This window comes from Strongylocentrotus purpuratus, unplaced genomic scaffold (assembly GCF_000002235.5).
Source record: "Strongylocentrotus purpuratus isolate Spur 01 unplaced genomic scaffold, Spur_5.0 spur5_scaffold_9, whole genome shotgun sequence".
Classification (NCBI taxonomy): domain Eukaryota; kingdom Metazoa; phylum Echinodermata; class Echinoidea; order Camarodonta; family Strongylocentrotidae; genus Strongylocentrotus; species Strongylocentrotus purpuratus.
Window position 1 is genome coordinate 7,922,004 of NW_022145615.1, and position 21,207 is coordinate 7,943,210.

At 37.0% G+C, this 21,207-nt stretch overlaps 1 protein-coding gene and 6 non-coding genes across 10 annotated transcripts in view; 3 read left to right on the forward strand and 4 right to left on the reverse strand.

Moving 5' to 3' along the window:
* LOC576643 (fibropellin-1) overlaps window positions 1-6,058 on the reverse strand; it is a 60,746-nt gene extending 54,688 nt beyond the window's left edge. The window contains exons 1-2 of one of the 4 annotated variants that reach the window (XM_030977010.1): window positions 5,957-6,058; window positions 5,083-5,325 (exon numbers count right to left, since the gene is read on the reverse strand). In XM_030977010.1, the coding sequence (XP_030832870.1) occupies window positions 5,083-5,125 (43 nt within the window). In that variant the 5' untranslated portion in view covers window positions 5,126-5,325; window positions 5,957-6,058. Of the gene's footprint in view, window positions 1-5,082; window positions 5,764-5,956 lie in introns of those variants that run through there. The other 3 variants (XM_030977011.1, XM_011662412.2, XM_030977012.1) reach the window with 3 other exon arrangements.
* Window positions 6,059-9,613: 3,555 nt separating this feature from the next.
* TRNAT-AGU lies at window positions 9,614-9,686 on the forward strand. Its single transcript has one exon. It is a non-coding gene; the product is annotated as a tRNA-Thr (tRNA).
* Window positions 9,687-10,231: 545 nt separating this feature from the next.
* TRNAT-AGU lies at window positions 10,232-10,304 on the reverse strand. The gene has a single exon. It is a non-coding gene; the product is annotated as a tRNA-Thr (tRNA).
* Window positions 10,305-10,905: 601 nt separating this feature from the next.
* Window positions 10,906-10,978, forward strand: TRNAT-AGU. Its single transcript has one exon. It is a non-coding gene; the product is annotated as a tRNA-Thr (tRNA).
* A 6,643-nt stretch (window positions 10,979-17,621) lies between these two features.
* Window positions 17,622-17,694, forward strand: TRNAT-AGU. The gene has a single exon. It is a non-coding gene; the product is annotated as a tRNA-Thr (tRNA).
* A 346-nt stretch (window positions 17,695-18,040) lies between these two features.
* On the reverse strand, window positions 18,041-18,113 carry TRNAT-AGU. Its single transcript has one exon. It is a non-coding gene; the product is annotated as a tRNA-Thr (tRNA).
* Window positions 18,114-19,388: 1,275 nt separating this feature from the next.
* TRNAT-AGU lies at window positions 19,389-19,461 on the reverse strand. The gene has a single exon. It is a non-coding gene; the product is annotated as a tRNA-Thr (tRNA).
* Window positions 19,462-21,207: the final 1,746 nt, after the last annotated feature.

Below are 21,207 nucleotides of genomic sequence, written 5' to 3' on the forward strand. Positions count from 1 at the left end.
TTATTCTGGAAATTCTCACCATGACTACTCACTTAAAGAATAAAGGAGTTGATATATATGTAGAGTGGATACCTGGACATTGTGGAATAAAAGGGAACGAGATGGCGGATTTCCACGCAAAGGCCGCATTAGTAAAGAAAATAGAAGTCAATAATAATCTAAATATGTCAGAAATGAAAAGCTTAATTACTACAAGTTCCAAACTCCTTTGGCAAGAAAGGTGGAACAAAACCAACTCGTATTTGAAAACATATCAAAAAGATGTTAATAAACCATATATATGTTCATTAGAGAGACAACATTCAACAATTATTCACCGACTCCGCTTTGGAGTCCTTGGACTTAACCAGGATCTCCTCAGATTAGGAATTCATGCTACTGGTTTCTGTAATAGATGCCCCAGTGAAATAGAGACTGTAAAACATTTTTTAGTACATTGCCCTAACTATATTATAGAAAGGGCTATGTTTTTAACAGAAATTAACGAATCCCAACCGGAAAAAATTATGGAATACTTAAAAAAGAGTGAGTCTAATATACAAAAAGCTATTGTACGGTTCTTCCTCAGAACGAAACGGTTCCCTATCAGGAAGTAATACCTCCCTTGATGAACAGTAAAATATAATACAATATTATAAATATGCTAAATTACACTCAGTACATTAAAAATATAATAACATAATGTAATAAGAAAATAAAATAAGAACAGTAAAACATAATACAATATTATAAATATGTTAAATTACACTCAGTACATTAAAAATATAATAACATAATGTAATAAGAAAATAAAATAAGAATAGTAAAACATTATACAATATTATAATATGCTAAATTACACTCAGTACATTAAAAATATAATAACATAATGTAATAAGAAAATAAAATAAGAACAGTAAAACATAATACAATATTATAAATATGTTAAATTACACTCAGTACAATAAAAATATAATAACATAATGTATTAAGAAAATAAAATAAGAAAAAGTAACAACAATGATAAAAGGTATGATAAGATTACTGAATATAGAAGCTTGTGTAGGTGCTATCTTATGTATGGTGTGTATGTGATATAACAAATAATCTGCACGTACTGTTAAGAAACACTAACAAAGCCCATGAATGTTTTGCTTACGATATTATTTTACGATACTATCTTAAAAGATAGATAAATATAAAACGAAATAAATATATATTTTTTTTTAAAATCCAAAATTGAGAGATATAACACGTGCCGTAAAGTATTTTGGCGACAATAGTCAAATCACTGACTAATCGCCAATAACTCAAAACACAACAACAACAACATTATACCTAAGTAATAACAATTATGAACTTCTACGGGCATGGGTTACGTATTTATGTAGCCTCCGGGATCATGAATGAAACTACACTCTGTTTGGTTATCGGGAGAAACTCGGTACATTGTTGCTAATAAAAACATTATAACAAAAAATAAACCATTGAATTTGTTTATCGTGTCAGTACGTGCTCTCTGTGCGGTAACACAAGGACAAAGGAAAAGTTGTATTTATTTATTTATCTAAATCACCTATTTACACAGAGTAGCCTGTTTAGCTAGCGAACAATTACCCGCAAAAGATTTAAATGTAAGCCATAGAATACATAAAAAAAAAGATTAATAATACAAGTAAATGTACGAAACACATATAAGAAAGATATCTTCCACTGAGCTTTTCTACACTATTTAAAAAAAAGGATACATAAAAATGACGTATAAAACGTTGATGTATGATGGTCAAACCAGAGGAGTGAAGTTTCATGGCAAAAATTTACTCATATTTTTTTAAGCATCATGCTGCAGCATCCACAAAATGTGTGCATAAATATGATTATTTCTAAAGTGTTTTATGATAAATTCCTATCCTGATTATTATTATTTTATTCATTATTTTTTTATATTATTATCATTTTTTTAATTTATTTATTTATTTATTTTTTATTTTATTTTATTATTATTATTATTATTATTATTATTATTATTATTATTATTATTATTATTATTATTATTATTATTATTATTATTTTTTTTTTCGGGGGGGGGGGGGAGTATAGAATAAATGGGCAGAAAATGCCGAAGGTGGGGCGCTCTCTGCAGTTTTTAAATTTATTTGATTAAGTAATATTTGTCTGCTTTATGGTATTTTCACAATTATTTGCTACATTACAGCATCTTTTTAAATAAATTCATCTTCGATCTTCCTAATTATTGGATCACTTGAGTAATGACCCTGAAAACAAATCCATGAGTTGCACGTCAGGGTGGTGCACAACCAAGACGGTGGTAGTGCACGATCACTGCTGCTTTCGAAAAATTAAACATGGCAATTTCAATATCCTTGTCCGTCAACGTCAGAAATGCGCTAACGTTATAATGACGCATTACTTAACCCGAACATTATTTCTATAGGATACACAATGGGATATTTTCTCGAGTTGATTTGATTTTTCGAAAGAAGTTGCGATCGTGTTAAAAAAAAACACGTATTATTACTTATTACTGATCAGACTGAATAACATCAATCCGTCTTGAATTGTCAAAAGATGGAACATATTCCAAGTTTAAAAAGGAAAACTAAGTACATACAAGCATTCACAGTAGCAGTGATGTAGTTGATCCTAATAATCGAGGGGACTACAGTGATGATAAATATAGTCAGGGTAAAAAACTTGAGCTATTTGGCCTGTAATGGGCTTTTCAATCGGAAATGTTTGTTGATAATTATGTAGGCAAGCCACTCGAATATTTTTTTTGTAGTGTTCTCCGGAAATGATTCCCTATGCAATGATGATATGTTCAGCGCTATTAATACAGTGGCAATTTAAAGGGGGCGAGGCACAACCGGCAGATGCACACACACTTTTGAAACTACATGTACATACCTTCAGTACACAAATTCCAAAAATGCCCCCTCGTCCTTTTCGAGTTTATGACCGTTTCCCCCCTCTTTAAAACTTTTTTGCCCGATGTTGTGTGAACATTACCAATACAGTGAACCATTATTATGTCATAAATGCTACAACTTTTTCCCGAGATGATAGGGTTATTCTCAAGAAAACCTACATTGAATTGTCTTAAAGGTAATAAAGACCAGTTTTGGAAATCCCCCCCCCCCTCTCAAAAAGTTTTTTAGCCAAAAACCACAGCCGGGAAACCCCCTTCTAATTGGTATATTTGGTAAATTATTATATCTATCCGGACTGGATAGATATAAGGTAGTCCCATATGCATCTTTCTGTGTACAGTGCTTGTAACGTTACCAAGACTGGGCCAAATTTCTTATCATGTTGATGATTCCAGAACCTTGCAGTACACACCAATAATTATATGCTAGATGATCAACCTTTTCTTATCGATTCCACAATATTTCTTTCACAATGCAATCGCATGATTAGAACTGGTCTATACCTTTAAGACTAGCCTAATTGAATCGTTTTAATAACAAATGGAAAAGCTGATTTACTCAAATCTACAAAACGTTTGCTTCTACATTTTTGGGTGGATTCAAAACGTCCTATAAAATTTAAAAGGAGAGCAGACGAAAACTTGAAGAAAGAAAAGGGGGCACTGTTTACAAATGCGGGGCCTGGGTGCCCAATCAACAGCCATGAACACAGAAAACAGCTTTACATAATCTCGCTGTGTTATTTAAAAATAATTACGTTGGCCCTCTTTTGCGAGCTCCATCCACAGCTCCTTTATTGTTATGATTGCAGTCTTGTGGAGATGTGAATACACACAAAGACGACCGTGTACTTCGCCTTTGGGCCTGCTGTACTCGATACAGAAGATTTAGGCACATGCTTGGTCATTATCATCGAGTGGGAGTTTATCTCTAATTGACCCAATACAATTTGAAGCTTTTACCTTTTTCAAATCCTTAACATAGCTTTAATCATGACAATGGTAGGATGCACAGTGATTGTTCTGACCTCATATAAACCTGAGCGCGACACACCCCTCTTTTTGTCCTTTACCAGAAAAAAAAAGGAGTTGAAAAGCGCACTCACTACATACTAGACTTCCAAACAATAGGAAAGTTTCGTACAAATAGGCTATAGACACTAGTGATACAGGCATCGCCGGCTGAACGCGAAGGTAGTTAAAGGATTTGTTATTACAATGCTATTGCTCTTGAAAATATCTGTGACCCGGACATGTTTGTCAAAAGAAAGTTAAACGAGATCTACTTGCCGTATATTCTCGAAAGTGCATTGGGTTACACACATGAAAACTCGATCGCAGTCACCATGTACCACTTTCCTATTAGAGCAAACTCAATCACATGTTAGAGTTTGAATTTGATTAGAGTAATACAGACCATTTTATTTCAAGAGACGCAAATTGCACTAAACTTTGTAAGTCAGCGGAAAAAGGAAAAAAAAACAAAAAAAAAAACATTTGTTTAAATCTAACCAAACATATTCATAGAATATAGGTCTAAAGATATACTTTTTAGATGAAAATACCTCAGCTGATGATCAAATCATCTGTGGGGTTGAATGTTATATTTCTTTTTGTCCGTGTTCTTAAACAAATATCAAGGCCTTATCTCTTGGCCCGCATAAATCTACTTATTTTTCTAGTTTAAAGATATTTCTTAAAATTAAGTTTCTAATTTATATGTCTTATTTCTCTCTTTCTTCACAGATAATTTTATTATGGACACTTCGTTTGCTTGTTTCAAATCTTGTTTGTAACATCTAAGTGTTCACATTCGATTGTATCTATACGCTTGCTAATAAGCAATTTCAAAAGTAGAACCGTTACAAAACAAGTAAAAAAACACTTATTGGTACATGTTATACGACCTACGAAACGAGACATACCTAACATTGTTTTTTCTGAATGTCTGAACGAAACTTGCTTGCTCTTTATAACATTTTGATTTCAAACCGAAAAAGGCACTCGATTCCAACGTTTGTTAAACTACAAGCATGTACTACAAGACAGCCTCGAGCATTTGCCAATTAATTACCAAGTAGATCGGATAGGGTTTATTCCCTTTTTCGAAAGCGCGGAAACTTCGTAGGAAGCAATATATCGAGTGGACTTACCTGCCAAAAATATCAAAACCGCCAAAGCACTTAAAATCCGCATATTGGTACTCTTTCTATCCGTGGTTCTATCCTTGTAAAGTTGTCAGCACTCCTGATGTGTAATCCCACTGGTTACAGGTGCAACGTATCCGGTAATGTATAGCAATCCTTCAATGGCCGAGAAGGTGGTTAGGACACCAGTGGTCTTCGAAACGGTATCCGCAGTGATATGAAGCTGAGTGAACCACCCCGGCAGAACGCCTGTGGTATATCAAAAAGCGAAGGGGGAGTGGATGCGTTGAACTTCCTGGTAGAGAAACGTGATACGCGGCTCTATGAAATGGTTGAGGGACTACCAGTTTACTTGCAATAGCGGCGTTGTGAAAGGGATGTATACAGTGCCGCTATACCAGCAGCGTTTTGGGTCGTCTGCGCTGCCAGGAAGACAAAAGCTTTATTCAGGATTTCATTCCCCGGTCACCTCTCACTTTTCTGTCTGTTCTTCTTCCAAAAGCATGATCAGCTCTATCTCTCCTTCTCTCTTCCTCTCTCCTTTCGTTCACTCGTTCTTCCTCTCTCTGCTTTTTGTTTCCGACACCTTCTATCTTGTGCTAGTCTACAACTGTTTGCCTCTCTTCTCCTCTCTCACCCTCTCACTTCTTCTATTATTTCTCTCCCCTGACATTTCATTTATTTCCCCTTTATCTCTATCTCATTACTTCTCTCCTGCGTTGCACTCATTTTCTCACCCTATCTCTCTCATTTTCTCTCTTTCTCTTCATACTTCTCTTTGACTGTATCTCTTACCCTTCTCTCTTGCTTGTCTCTTCCTGCCCCCGTCTACTAACCGATTTTATTACTCGTCTATTTTCTTTTGTCTCTTCCAACTTACCTCAATCTCTCCTATTTCACTTTTCCAATACCCGTTCGATCATCTTTTCTATTCTCCTCACTTCGTCTCTCCTCTCTCGCTCTTCTCTCCTCTCCCCGTAATATTCTCTTGTATCTTCTCTCAATCGTTTCTTGATTCTTCTCTCATTTTTATGTCTCTCTCTCTTTAACATTTCATACACAGGAAATGGGATGGCGCCCTTTATTATTCAAACCATTCATATGAACCTTAATCCGGAAGTTATACCGGTAGCATCACAATTTGAGGTTGTATTGTTGTTGTTTTAAGGAGGTGAACCAGTTTTATCTCTTGAAGTGAGAAACTACCATTCCTATTTTCTTAAGGCGGGTAATTTTTATAAACATCGTGATCGGGGTAATCTTAATTAATGTATACATAGATAACGATACAAAGTTAACTTCTCGCAAACGCTAAATTAGTGGAGATCCGGAAAAGAACACCCAAATGTACCAAATGGAGGAATGTTACATGTTAGTGGTTTTGTGGAAATGATTGGATTAATAACATTTGGTTAACGAGAAAAAAAAGAAAGGTTTAGGTATGAGCAAATAAGAGTTTAGCTGAAAGCCAATGTTGAATTCCAATGGGAACGAGTATAATTTTATTCGTACACTGCCACAAATAAAATCTGAATTGATAAATAACGATTTTTAAAAAAAAACTTAGGAATTCAATCTAAGTCTATTTCGTATCACTTTTTATGTCTCTTTCTTATGGTGGCCCTGAAGGGACATCGCGAATAGACTAAATCGTGAAAAATATGCGATAAAATTCACGATATCGTCAATTTTATCGCATATTTTTCACGAAGAAATTCACGAAATTGACGATATCGTGAACTTTATCGTGAACTTTTCACGATGAAATTGACGACATCGTGAATTTTATCGTGAAAAGTTCACGATATAAAGTTCACGATATCGTCAATTTTATCGTGTACTCTATCGTGTACTCTATCGTGTACTCTCCTGACGGGCGCTTCGTAAACAAAACCAGCCCTAGCTGGGGGAGACAGAGAGAAGGAAAAAAGGGAAAGGGAAAGAGAAGATAAAAGGAAAGAAAGAATAATAAGAAGAAAAGAGGGAAACGGGGGGGGGGGCGAAGGGCTCTTGCCTCCTCCTCACTCCCCCCCCCCCCCCCGCCAAAAAATAAATAAGGAGAGAGAGAAGGGAAAGGGAAAGGGAAAGAAAATATAAAAGGATAGAAAGAAGAGGAAGAAGGAAAGAGGGAAACAGGGGAAGGGCGAAGGGCTCTTGCCTCCTCCCCCCCCCGCCAAAAATAAATAAGAGAGAGAAGGAAAAGGGAAAGAAAATATAAAAGGAAAGAAAGAAGAGGAATAAGACGGAAAGAGGGAAACGGGGGAAGGGCGAAAGGCTCTTATACCTCCCCCTCCCCCCTCCCGCCATAAAGGGAAAGAGAAGGGAGAGGGAAAGAAAATATAAAAGGAAAGAAAGAAGAGGAAAAAGAATAAGAAAAGAGGGAAACAGGGGCGAAGGGCTCTTGCCTCCTTTCTTTTCTTTCTTTTCCTTTCTTTCCTATTCTCCCTCTTTTTCGTTTTTCTCTTTCTTTCTTCTCTTTCCCTTTCCTTCTCTCTCTCTCTCTCTTATTTATTTTTTGGCGGGGGACGAGGCAAAAGCCCTTTGCCCCCGTTTCCCTCTTTTCTTCTTCTTCCTCTTCTTTCTTTCCTTTTATCTTCTCTTTCCCTTTCCCTTCTCTCTCTCTCTCTGAGTTTGGCGGGGGGGGGGGGGGAGGGGGGGCAAGAGTCCTTCGCCCTTCCCCCGTTTTCCTCTTTTCTTCTTCTTCCTCTTCTTTCTTTCCTTTTATCTTCTCTTTCCCTTTCCCTTTCCCTTCTCTCTCTCTCTCTGATTTATTTTTTGGCGGGGAGGGGGGGGGGGGGGGGAGTGAGGAGGAGGCAAGAGCCCTTCGCCCCCCCCCCCGTTTCCCTCTTTTCTTCTTATTATTCTTTCTTTCCTTTTATCTTCTCTTTCCCTTTCCCTTTTTTCCTTCTCTCTGTCTCCCCCAGCTAGGGCTGGTTTTGTTTACGAAGCGCCCGTCAGGAGAGTACACGATAGAGTACACGATAGAGTACACGATAAAATTGACGATATCGTGAACTTTATATCGTGAACTTTTCACGATAAAGTTCACGATATCGTCAATTTCGTGAATTTCTTCGTGAAAAATATGCGATAATATTGACGATATCGTGAATTTTATCGCATATTTTTCACGATTTAGTCTATTCGCGATGTCCCTTCAGGGCCACCATACTTTCTTACAGTTTGACCTAAAAAGTATAAACTTAAAAAAAAAAAGAGATGGTTCAAATCCTTGGCATGATACAGTTTGTCGTAGAATAGTGCCTACAAACTTTGATAAAAGAGGTACTTCAAGTTTTCGTAAAGGTGTACTTTGCTGACGGAGAGATAAGACGTGTAAGAGGAGAAGGAGAAAGGAGATAGTTCACATTCATCTACTGAAACTTTCCGGAGAATAATAAGGGTGGGCGGTGCACAGTGGGCCAGGGAGGAACCAAAGTGCGCCAAAACTCATGTTTGGGGATTTATTTTGTATAAATCCAGAGGAAATGTTTGGATTTCCAGGGATTTTCGCTTAGATTTTATTACCAACATTTTCTCTGATGTCTAAGCTTTAAGTTGATACCAGATTTGGCTGCCCGATTCTGCCCGCTATTATGTTAGAGCCGTTTTCCTTGCAACGTTGCCCCGAAAATGTGTTTATTTTGGTCCGCGGTGTCAGAACAAGTGTCGTGCGCCCCCTCGCGCCGTGATTTATGACCACGAATCCTTCATGATTCAGCCGCGGACCCCCAAAACCCATATTTTTCGGGGCAATGTGGCATTAAAAATCGGCTCTAACATAACAACGGGCAAGATCGGGCAGCCAAATTTGGTATCAACTTAAAGCTTAGACATCAGAAAAAATGGTGGTATAAAAATTTAAGCAGTACACCGCGGAGATCTAAACATTTCTCCTGGATTTATAAAAAACATGGATAATTAGTCCATTTTCAGTGAATTACCCTATAATATATCATGAAGATTGTGTTTCTATTAATTTTAACCCATTCATTCAACGAAATGAACTATCAGAAATATGTGAGAGTAATTTCATATCAATAACTTAAAAACTTCATGTTGAATTGAAAGAATTATAAAATAAGTCACTTTTGCACTAAAACTGTGAATATGTAGGATTTTGCTGTTTGAAGTAGTAAATTTATACCCTTATTGTGCATTCCGGAATTAAATATTTCACTGAGGTATTCCTCTATGTATTACCTTTCAACTGGGCAAGAAAAAAATTGGAAAAAAAAAATCACCCAAACTTAGTTTTGGCGCATTTTGGTCCCTCCCTGGCCCACTGTGCGGCGGTAGTTATATTACCTGACTGCTAAGAAAAAACAAACAAACATAAATGCTTGCTGGTAAGCAATCATATATAACCATTATTATTAAACCAACGGTAAGAGTATTTTATACAGCCAGCAAGACCGACATGTTGGTCTCACAGGCCTTCTGTAAAATTTTCTGAGAGTTCTACAAGCAAAGCCTAACTTGATTCCACATTGTTAGCTGGAGGGACTTTGACAAAGAACTCCTTCAAAACATGTGCGGCGCTGTGGCTTAGTTGGTAAAGCGCCTGTCTAGTAAACAGGAGATCCCCGGTTCAAATCCGGGCAGTGCCTTTTTATCAATTTGTGGGGTTTTAAGAATCGAACCGTCACGGAAAGTTTCAGTAGATGTATGAGAACGTTCTCTCATCATTCTCTCCTTCAAGAAAGTTCACGTTTACGAAAAACTTGAAATATTTCTTCAAGTTTGGAGGCGTTATTCGAAGACAAACTGCCCGTATCATGCCAAAGTTTTTAACCAGATATTTTTTCTAAAGTTTATGTTTCTTTTAGGTCAGACTGTGATAGGAAAGAGATTGAAAAAGTGATACGAAATAGACTATAGATTGAATTCCTTAGTTCTAAACAAATAATTAAACTTTTTTTTTTTTTACTAATTCAGATTGATATGTGGCATTGTACGAATACAATTGTACTTGTTCTCATTGGAATTCAGCATTGTTTTTTTTTCTAGCTAAACCCTTTTTTGATTATACTATAACCATTGTTTGTTTTATATCGTTAACCAAATTTAAATAATCCAATACATTCCATGAATCCCTTCCTACATGTAACATTAACCCATGCTTTGATTCTTAAAATCCCCTAAATTGATAAAAAGGCACTGCCCGGATTTGAACCGGGGATCTCCTGTTTACTAGAGAGGCGCTTAACCAACTAAGCCACAGCGCCGCACATGCACTTATTGACTTCTTTGTCAAACTCTTTCCAGCTAACAATTATAGAGCCGTGAATAAGGCTTTGCTTGTAGAACTCTCAGAAAAGTTGACAGAAGGCCCGTGAGACCAACATGACGGTCATGTGTGCCGTCGGCGCCACTTACGTTTCAGACAGCACACTCGATTTGCATTGCCGGTCTTGCTGGCTGTAGCAGATACTGTTACCTGCCACATGCACACCTTTGAGGTTGTATTGTTGTTGTTTTATGGAAATGATTGAATTATTTAAATTTTGTTAACGATATAAAACAAAAACATATATATTGTGTGGCCCAATTCTTGAGTAATTTTTTTATTTTAATAATTTTATTTATTTTTTATTTTTTGGCCAAGGGGGGGGGGGGGTATTGGCTACTTCCAGCGAGACCAACAATGCAAATCGAATGTGCCTTCTGAAGCGTTATATTTAGGGTAAAGGAGGCGGACTGCACCGACATTTTGGTATCACGGGCCTTTTGTCAACTTTTCTGAGACTTCTTCAAGCGAAGCCAAATTCATCGTTCTAAATTGTCAGCTGGATCGACTTTGACACAAAACACGCATCGAATGTGTGTGGCGCTGTGGCTTAGCGGTTAAAGCGCCTGTCTAGTAAACAGGAGATCCCAGGTTCAAATCCTGGCAGTGCCTTTTTATCCTTTTGGGTTTTTTAAAGAATCGAACCGCATGTACGAATTTTACATGTTAGTGGTTTCCTGGAATTGATTGGATTATGTAAACTTTGTTAAAGATATAAAAAACAAAATAAACAAAAAAGAGTTTAGCTAGAAAATAACCAATTTTGAATTCCAATGAGAACGAGTATAATTCTATTCGTACATTACCAAATATAAATCTGACTTGATAAATAACGTTTTTTGGGGGTGTTTTTTTAGAACAAGGAATTCAATTTAAAGTCTATTTCGTATCACTTTTCCGTCTCTTTCCTATACCAGTTTGACCTAAAAACATAAACATTTTAAAAACAAAATGCTCAAATCCTTGGCATGATACAGGGGAGTTTGTCTTAAAATAACGCCTCCAAACTTTGATAAAAGAGATACTTCAAGTTTTTGTAAACGTGTACTTCCCTGACAGAGAGATTAGACGTGTACGAGGAGAAGGAGGGAGGAGATAGTTCACATTCATCTACTGAAACTTTCCGTTATATATTTATGTCAGTATTTTATATGATGCATCATGTAAGTTTATGATTTTGGTGCTGTTGTTCTAGCTCTCTATTGGGTAGAAGTACATGTACTATGCTTTACTTAATGGCTGCTAGGACAACGGCACCATGGCGCATAGAAACAAAATATTACGCGCGTTAAAAAAAAATAACCTTTCACTATTACTGTATTTATCATTGGTGTTTGGAAGAAGAAATATTAATAGGGCCACGGATTTTGAGAAGAGTATTGTCAAAGGCATATGATATCAGTATCGAGTATTGCGATGCGAAATCTATATCTCATATTTAGGAGGGACATTCGTATCTGACGTTCACTTTATAAATTTTGCCACATGAAAGGAGGATTCTTTTACATTATAATATGATCTAGCGATCACCTGATTCTGCTATTGTTTTCCAGATGGAGTAGCATTCAGGGGGTAATTTCACTTGCATTATAACCACACAATCCATCAAGGGTATGAAATCAATTGTTACATTTACCATTTATCCCAAATGACTTTGCATCAACATTCTGAACGATTTCACTCTTCCATGGAGCCCGGCAAAGACAGAGTCAGTCGCTTAGTTACATATAGGCTCGGGTATACTAATCTAACTGCGTTATAGCAGTGTCCTTTGTACATATCGACAACTTCAGGATCAAACGAAGTGTCATAATTGTCTCAATAAAACAGCCTATCAATAGTTCATTTAGAATCCTGGATTATTAAACAAAATCAAGACTTACCCAAATATGGGATGTGTGTAAAAGGTAGGTGCTTATGTTAATAAGACTAACTCCAAAGCAATTTTGTAACCCGACAGATAAGTATCTCCTTTGGCTTATCAACGGTCATTGACCTTATATTTGACTACTTCCGGTTGTCCGGAGGTCGGAATGACCCAGATTAATATTTTCCTCTTCACTATTCAGGCAGTTGTCAAAAAAAAGTTATTGCACAATGATACTCTACATTGCTCGGTAGACGCGACGTAATATTGAATATCACCAGTAACATATCGATTTTAAAGTCATGATTATCATGATAATAGATTTGATTTTGATTGAAATATTATTTCATCGGTAAAATTTGCAAAATTGGAGAGCCGGACACTTAGATAAAATAGATTGTTTATTCAATGGTTGTGTTTACACTTATTATCACTATTGTTATAACCAGGGGCGGCCGAGCGACTTCCAAAGTGGGGGGGGGGGGCACCAACAAAAAGGGCATTTTCTGGAAAAAGGGCACCTACAGTGGGAAATCTCAAAGCGAAAATGAACAATTTTTTAGACATTGGTATATACCCCTACATTGTGATTACATTATCAGGGATGATTTCAATATTTGTTTCTCTTCATACATCATACAAGATATCGCTTAAGCATCATACTTTACAGTTGGGTGTGACGTCTGGAAATGCATTTACGAGCGAGCGAAGCGAGCGAGAAATTTTTTTAAGATCTGTGAGGTCGCAGTGCGAAAAATTACATCTTATAAAGAGGAAAAAAGCCAATCATGATGGGGTTATAAGCACATTCTCATAACGGAAGACTGAAAAGACCTTTGATAAGTAACATAATTATATCATCTTTAAATGCGAGCGAGCGCAGCGAGCAAACTTAGGGGGAAATTGCTCTTAGTCGCTTTAAATAAGGGGCACGTTTAATGATTACATGAAAAGGGGACAATTATCGAAAGGGATAAGACACTTATTGGAAAAGAAAAGGAGCACGAGTCAAAGTACAAAGGATAATTATAAGAGGTGAAAATGAGGCATTTTTTTTTACCTGAAAAGAGGCACTCACCAGTGATGAAAAAGAGGCGTTTACGAAAATGGGTAATAGGCATTTGTTGACGGAAATGGGGCATCCATCAGATTTTGATAGGGGCAATTATAAGAGGTGAAAGGGGGAAAGGTCCCTTATTAGAAAGGAAAAGGGGCACGTATCATTATTAAAAAGGGAATTATCAGAGTTGAAAAGGGGCACTGACCAGATATGAAAAGGGGCACTTATGAAAATGTAAAAGGGGCACTTATAATAAAGGAAAATGTGCATTTGTTAAATGAAAAGGTGGCGCCGTTCAGATTTTTAAAAGGGGCAGTTATGAGAAGGGGAAGGAGCTCTTTCTTTTTAATGGGGGCACTTATCATAAGGAAAAGGGGCACTTATTAGAAAATAAGAGGGGCAAATGTTAAAATGAAAGGTGTGCTCATCCGAGTTTAAAAAAGGGGTAGTTATCAAAAGGAGAAGGGGCACTTCTTACAAAGGAAAAAAGGGGAAATTGTCAAAGTAAAAGGAGCACCTCTCAGTTTTGAATAGGGCAATTATCAGAGGTGAAGGGGGCACTTATTAAAAGTGAAAAGGGGCACTTCTCGTACCTGAAAAGAGGCACTTACTAGAGATTAAAAAGGGCACTTATTCAAGATAATTTCAAGATTTATGAGAATGGAAAATGGACACTTATTGCAAAGGAAAATAGGAACATGTCGAAGGAAAAGGGGCACGTGTCAAAAATAAAAAGGGCACTAGTCAGAGGTGAAAAGGGGGAAGGGGCACTTTTACTAAGTAATAGGGGCACTTGTCAAAGTAAAAGGGGCACCTTTCCTATGTAAAAGGGGCACTTCTGACAAAATAAAAAGGGGCACTTTTCCTATGTAAAAAGGGGCACTTTTGGGGTATCTTAAAAAGTGGGCGGGGGGGGGGGCACTGTGCCCCCTCTGCCCCCCCCCCCGGGAGGGCCGCCTCTGGTTATAACTCGAATAACAGAAAATGAACGTAGAAACTCTAATCCTATCGTAGAGATTTTTATGACTAGCATTTCAAAGAATGGATGAAACAATGAGATATAATATATATTGGTGTTACACCCACAAATGTAATAACGCCAAAACATGTAATAACACTTTACCCACCAATGTAATAACACTTTCCCACAAATGTAATAATTTCACCCACAAATGTAATAACCACTTTACCCACAAATGTAATAATTTTGAATCACCCACAAATGTAATAATGACTTTACCCACAAATTTAATAAATTTGAAGGGATATTTTGTCGAATTTGTTCAAAACTAAAACCCTGTAATAAAGCATGGGTATAGCGCGCAGTCTTTACTCCAGACCCGGTTATTTCAAAAATTTAAAAAATCTTCAAAACTAAGACCCCATAATCCTTTTCCTGTGGAATAACATGAGAATCGAGCGTGGTCTTTTCTACAGACCCGGTTATTCAAAAGTAAAAAAAAAAAAAAAAAAAACTTTTAAACTAAGACCCCATCATCTTATTCCTGTGGAAGAACATGAGTATTGAGCGTAGTCTTTCCTCCAGACCCGGTTATTCAAAAGTTACAAAAAACAATAAACAAAACAAAACAAAACAAAACAAAACAACAAAAAACCTTTTAAACTAAGTCCCCTTCATCTTCCAAATTAAGACCCGGTAATAAAGCATTGGATTAGAGAGTAGTCTTTACTTCAGACTCGGTTATTAAAAAAAAAATCTTCAAACTAAGACCTCACCATCTCTTTCCTGTGGAATAACATGGGTATAGAGCGTAGTCTTTCCTCCAGACCCGGTTATTTCAAAAGAAAAATGAAATTTAAACAAATCTTTGAAACTAAGACCCACCATCTTATTCCTCTTTTTTTTTCATTTAAAAATAAATTACATTATTACATATGTGGATACAACACGTCACAAATAAATGATTGGTCGGCGGTCACACGAACTGACGAATCAGTCAAAATGGTCCATATATATATATAACACACAGAGGAGGGACCAATTCGATGGTTCGTTGACCGTCGACGATTTTTTAATCATGTAAATATTCTAACGCCCACAAATATCCTGGAATTCAATGTTCGTAGAAAAAAAAGTAATCGAATAAGTGATCTTAAATGTATTTAAATATCGACGCTGATTGTATTATGCATGTGATTATGAAATATGTTCACGATATGTAACATATATATATATATATGTACGCTATTAGTGACATTGAAACGTTGGATTGCGATGTTATATTTTCATGAGTGCGTGAATGAATTACCTTTCTTCATGTGATGAATGTATCAATTACTTATACTGAAGACTACCAATTGGTACGCGGTACACGGTGTGAATTCATGAGAACGAAATTTATTCAAAGGCAAATACAAACAAAACACATTTATATTACAGTTTTCCCTACTTCTGAAACACGCAAGCAGCTATATAAACAAGAACAAGTCTGAAATGATAATCGGTTAACAAGCAAATAACAACGCATACTTTCATATAACAAATCATAAATAGCTGTATAACGAGATCACGCGAAACATATTTGCATGTTTTGAATGAACGATTGCAGAACCCTTTGACTGATAAAATATCTATATACTCTCTCAAACAATGTGAGTAAATTGCAGAGGTTATGGTTTTATAGTGATGCAATGATGGATACATAGATTTTGTAAGATAGAAAGTATTTTATTCCAAACGAATGAAGAGGTTGTTTCATTAATATACAGACGGTAACAGAACCAAAATAATTATTACGTATAAAAAGGTGGAGTAACTCACATGTCTTTTACAAGCAACCAAGGTTATAATTTGGGCAATATTGAACCTGATAACATCAACTGAACTTGATATAAACGCAAACAACCTAACTCGTAACAATTCTTCTAAGCTAGGAAAAACAGGAGAACAAGATGCCGAAATACTAAATGTACCTGGCTTTCTGTAACTTAGTATTCGTCCATATAAAACTACTTAACACGTACAACTCCAAAAGGAATAAGATGTTGGGTATTAGTTTCGAAAATTTGTTTAAATTTCTATTTCTTTTGAAATAACCGAGTCTGAAGAAAAGACTACGTTCTAATCCCATGCTTTATTACCGGGTCTTAATTCGGAAGATGGAGGCGTCTTAGTTTAAAGATACTATGTCCCATTTGCAGGCCCCAAAAATGAAAAACTTAAATTCCAACTGCATTTGACAGACAATACTAATTTAGAACTTCCCTAAGAAAGGTGGGGCTTGAAAATGTCTTCAAGTGGGAAAATAACGACTATTACAACTGTAGTTGTCAAATCGACTTTAGGGCTATAGAGCACAAAAGTAATAGTCTTGATTTTCAGACAATTGTACCGAATGGTCATACGTTTTATGCTGCGCAAAGATTCAATCAGTTTAATTTTGGCCATCACAAGAAGTGGGTTATTGATGTAGACAAATGCTCATGTACCCTTTACAACTCTTTTCATGTATGTTATTACCAAAGAAGAAAAAAAAAGCCAGTCAGTCACTCAATAGTGTCTGTCAGTAAAGTCTAGCAAGTAAACAAGTTTCCTTGCATAATTTGAATATGAGGACACTGCTAACGTTTAAATTTCACAGATAGGACATACATGACATATTCATAATTCCTGCAACGTTCTACAGAATTTGAGGTTGGCTGCAAAGGGGACATATTACCTTTAAAAGGTTTTTTTTGTTGTTTAAAAGTTTTTTTTTTTTTTTTTTTCTTTTTTTTTTTTAACTTTTGAATAACCGGGTCTGGAGGAAAGATTACGCTCGATTCTCATGTTATTCCACAGGAAAAGGATTATGAGGTCTTAGTTTTGAAGATTTTTTTCTAATTTTTGAAATAACCGGGTCTGGAGTAAAGACTGCGCGCTATACCCATGCTTTATTACAGGGTTTTAGTTTTGAACAAATTCGACAAAATATCCCTTCAAATTTATTAAATTTGTGGGTAAAGTCATTATTACATTTGTGGGTGATTCAAAAATATTACATTTGTGGGTAAAGAGGTTATTACATTTGTGGGTGAAATTATTACATTTGTGGGTAAAGTGTTATTACATTTGTGGGTGTAACACCCCCCCCCCCCCCGTGGATCCGCGCCTGACAGTATCGGCTACTCCCAGCAAGGCCAACAATGCAAATCGAATGTGCCTTCTGAAGCGTTATATTTAGGGTAAAGGAGGCGGACTGCACCGACATTTTGGTATCACGGGCCTTTTGTCAACTTTTCTGAGACTTCTTCAAGCGAAGCCAAATTCATCGTTCTAAATTGTCAGCTGGATCGACTTTGACACAAAACTCGTATCGTATGTGTGCGGCGCTGTGGCTTAGCGGTTAAAGCGCCTGTCTAGTAAACAGGAGATCCCAGGTTCAAATCCTGGCAGTGCCTTTTCATCCTTTTGGTTTTTTTAAAGAATCGAACCGCATGTACGAATTTTACATGTTAGTGGTTTCCTGGAAATGATTGGATTATGTAAACTTTGGTAAAGATATAAAAAACAAAATAAACAAAAAAGAGTTTAGCTAGAAAATAACCAATTTTGAATTCCAATGAGAACGAGTATAATTCTATTCGTACATTACCAAATATAAATCGGAATCGATTAATAACGTTTAATTTTGTTGTTGGAAATAAGTAATTCAATCTAAAGTCTATTTCGTATCAATTTTTCCTGTCTCTTTCCTATCCCAGTTTGACATAAGAACATAAACTTTTTAAAAACAGATGGATGAATAGGCACTGCCCGGATTCGAACAGGGGATCTCCTGTTTACTAGACAGGCGCTTTACCAACTAAGCCACAGCGCCGCACATGTTCTTAACGAGTTCTTTGTCAAAGTTTCTCCAGCTAACAATTTAGAACCATGAATAAGTCTTTGCTTGTAGAACTCTCAGAAAAGTTGACAGAAGGGCTGTTAGACCATCATGTCGGTCACGTTTGCCGTCGGCCCCTTTACCCTAAAGATAACGTTTCAGAATCAGAAGGCACAATCGATTAGCATGGTCGGTCTTTCTGGCTGTCACGTTAGCCTCTGGTAGCCTGCCGATACTATTACCTGTCACATATACCAATATATACCATATCTCATCGTTTCTTTCATTCTTCATAATACTAGTCATAACAATCTCTAAGATCAGATCACAGTTTCTACGTTTATTTTCTGTTATTCGAGCGATAACAAAAGTGATAATTATGGTAAACACAACCATCGAATAAACAATCTATTTTAAGTGTCTGGCTCTCCAACGTTGCAAATTATAATGATGACAAAATAGTTTAATTAAGATCAAATCTATTATCATGATAATGATGACTTTGATATCAATATGTTACCGGTGATATTCAATATTACGTCGCGTCTACCGAGTTTCGTGATACATGTACGATATTATTATGCAATAACTTTTTTAAAATCCACTGCCTGAATGGTGAAAAGGAAAACAATTAAATTGGGTCATTCCGACCACCGGACAACCGGAAGTAGTCAAACATAAGGTCAATGTCCGTTGATAAGCAAAAGGAGACGCTTATCTGTCGGGTTACTTCCCAAAGTTGCTTCCGAGTTAGTCTTTGTGACATTAGCACCTACCTTTCACACACATCCCATATTTGGTTAAGACCTGCATTTGTTTGATAATCCATGATTTTAAATGAACCATTGATAGGTTCTGAAAGGAATTTTATGACACTTATATATTTATAAAGGACATTACCATATTACGCAATTGGATTATTATACCCGAGCATTCGTAAGCGAATGGCGCCATCTTTGCCGCGCGCCATGGGAGAGTGAAATCTTTCAAAACGTTGGGATAAATGGTAAAGGTAACAATTTATTTCATACCCTTGATGATTTGTGTAATTAAAATGCAATGGAAATTATCCCCTGAGTGCTACGGGCATCTGGGAAACAAAATCATACAGAGACGGGTGATTGCTAGATCAGGGGAGTGTTTCACAAAGACTTATATTGACATTAGGTTGGATTTAAATATGGCAGACCATTCATGGCACTGGTTGCTATAACTATTGGTCACTTTTCGTGACGGTTCGATACTTAAAAAATCCCAAAATTGATAAAAAGGCACTGCCCGGATTTGAACCGGGGATCTCCTGTTTACTAGACAGGCGCTTTACCAACTAAGCCACAGCGCCGCACACATACGATACGAGTTTTGTGTCAAAGTCGATCCAGCTAACAATTTAGAACCATGACTTACGCTTTGCTTGTAGAATTCTCGGAAAAGTTGACAGAAGGCCCTTGAGATAGACCAACATGCCTGTCATGTGTCGTCACTATTGGTCCCTCAATTATGATCTTTAGATAATACTTTTTCTTTCAATAATGAACTATCAAAAAATGTAAATTCTGTAGATTTGTAACCACGATATATATGTCCCTTCCAAAAGCTATGTAGGAATGGTTAGAGGAACTAGTGGAATGTGTGGCCTGCCATAGTTAAGTCAAACTTAAAGTCGATCTTAGTCTTTGTTAAACACCCCAGGTATCATAATGTAAAAGAATCCTCCTTTCGTGTGGCACAATTTATAAAGTGAACGTCAGATACGAATGACCCTCCCATGGGTGTCGATCCCGGGGAAGATGGGGGGGGGGGGGTGGCCTGTACAATCATCCCCCCAATAATTCACCATCACAAATTTTTTTTTTTAATGATGATAGCCCGATGAGAGTACATGTAATGGTTATCATACTCGTCTTTTGTCTTCTTTCTCTAATAATTCAATGAAACATCAAAGCTTCCGCGCTTCGCGCGGAGGAAGGGGAACTTGATTCAAACAAGGATTAATAGTCGAGAACGGTACAACGAATCGTCTTCTTTCTCTCATAATTTAATGAAACGTCAGAGCTTCCGCGCTTCGCGCGGGAGGGGGGGGGGGGGGGGAACTGAATTCAGACAAGGATTAAGAGTCGAGAATGGTACAACGAATCGTCTTCTTTCTTTAATAATTTAATGAATTGTCAGAGCTCACTACCACCCCCTAAAATAAAATCCTGGTAATTACGCGCTTGAGAGGATAATAACCCAGGTAGCAAGCTCATGTGGGCCCCACATGGGTCCCATATTCTCTGAAATGTTATCTTCATTGAGGGTGACTTGAAAAAGTTAATAACTTGGAAGGGAGGGGTGCAATCTGCCACACGCTTCTACCTCTTGGTTGCTTTGATCCATTGCCGAAAATATTTTGGCCCCTTTCATCATCCCCAACCACGGATACAAATCGACACCCCTGGACCCTCCTAAATATCAGATATAAATTATACATCGTGCTACTCGATTCTGGTATCTATGGTGGCCCTGAAGGGACATCGCGAATAGACTAAATCGTGAAAAATATGCGATAAAATTCACGATATCGTCAATTTTATCGCATATTTTTCACGAAGAAATTCACGAAATTGACGATATCGTGAACTTTATCGTGAACTTTTCACGATGAAATTGACGATATCGTGAATTTTATCGTGAAAAGTTCACGATATAAAGTTCACGATATCGTCAATTTTATCGTGTACTCTATCGTGTACTCTATCGTGTACTCTCCTGACGGGCGCTTCGTAAACAAAACCAGCCCTAGCTGGGGGAGACAGAGAGAAGGAAAAAAGGGAAAGGGAAAGAGAAGATAAAAGGAAAGAAAGAATAATAAGAAGAAAAGAGGGAAACGGGGGGGGGCGAAGGGCTCTTGCCTCCTCCTCACTCCCCCCTCCGCCAAAATGAGAGAGAGAGAGAGAGAAGGGAAAGGGAAAGAGAATAAAAAAGGAAAGGAAGAAGAATAAGAAGAAAAGAGGGGCTCTTGCCTCCTCCCCCCTCCCGCGCCAACAAATAAATAGGAGAGAGAGAGAGAGATAGTGAGAAGGGAAAGGGAAAGGGAAAGAAAATA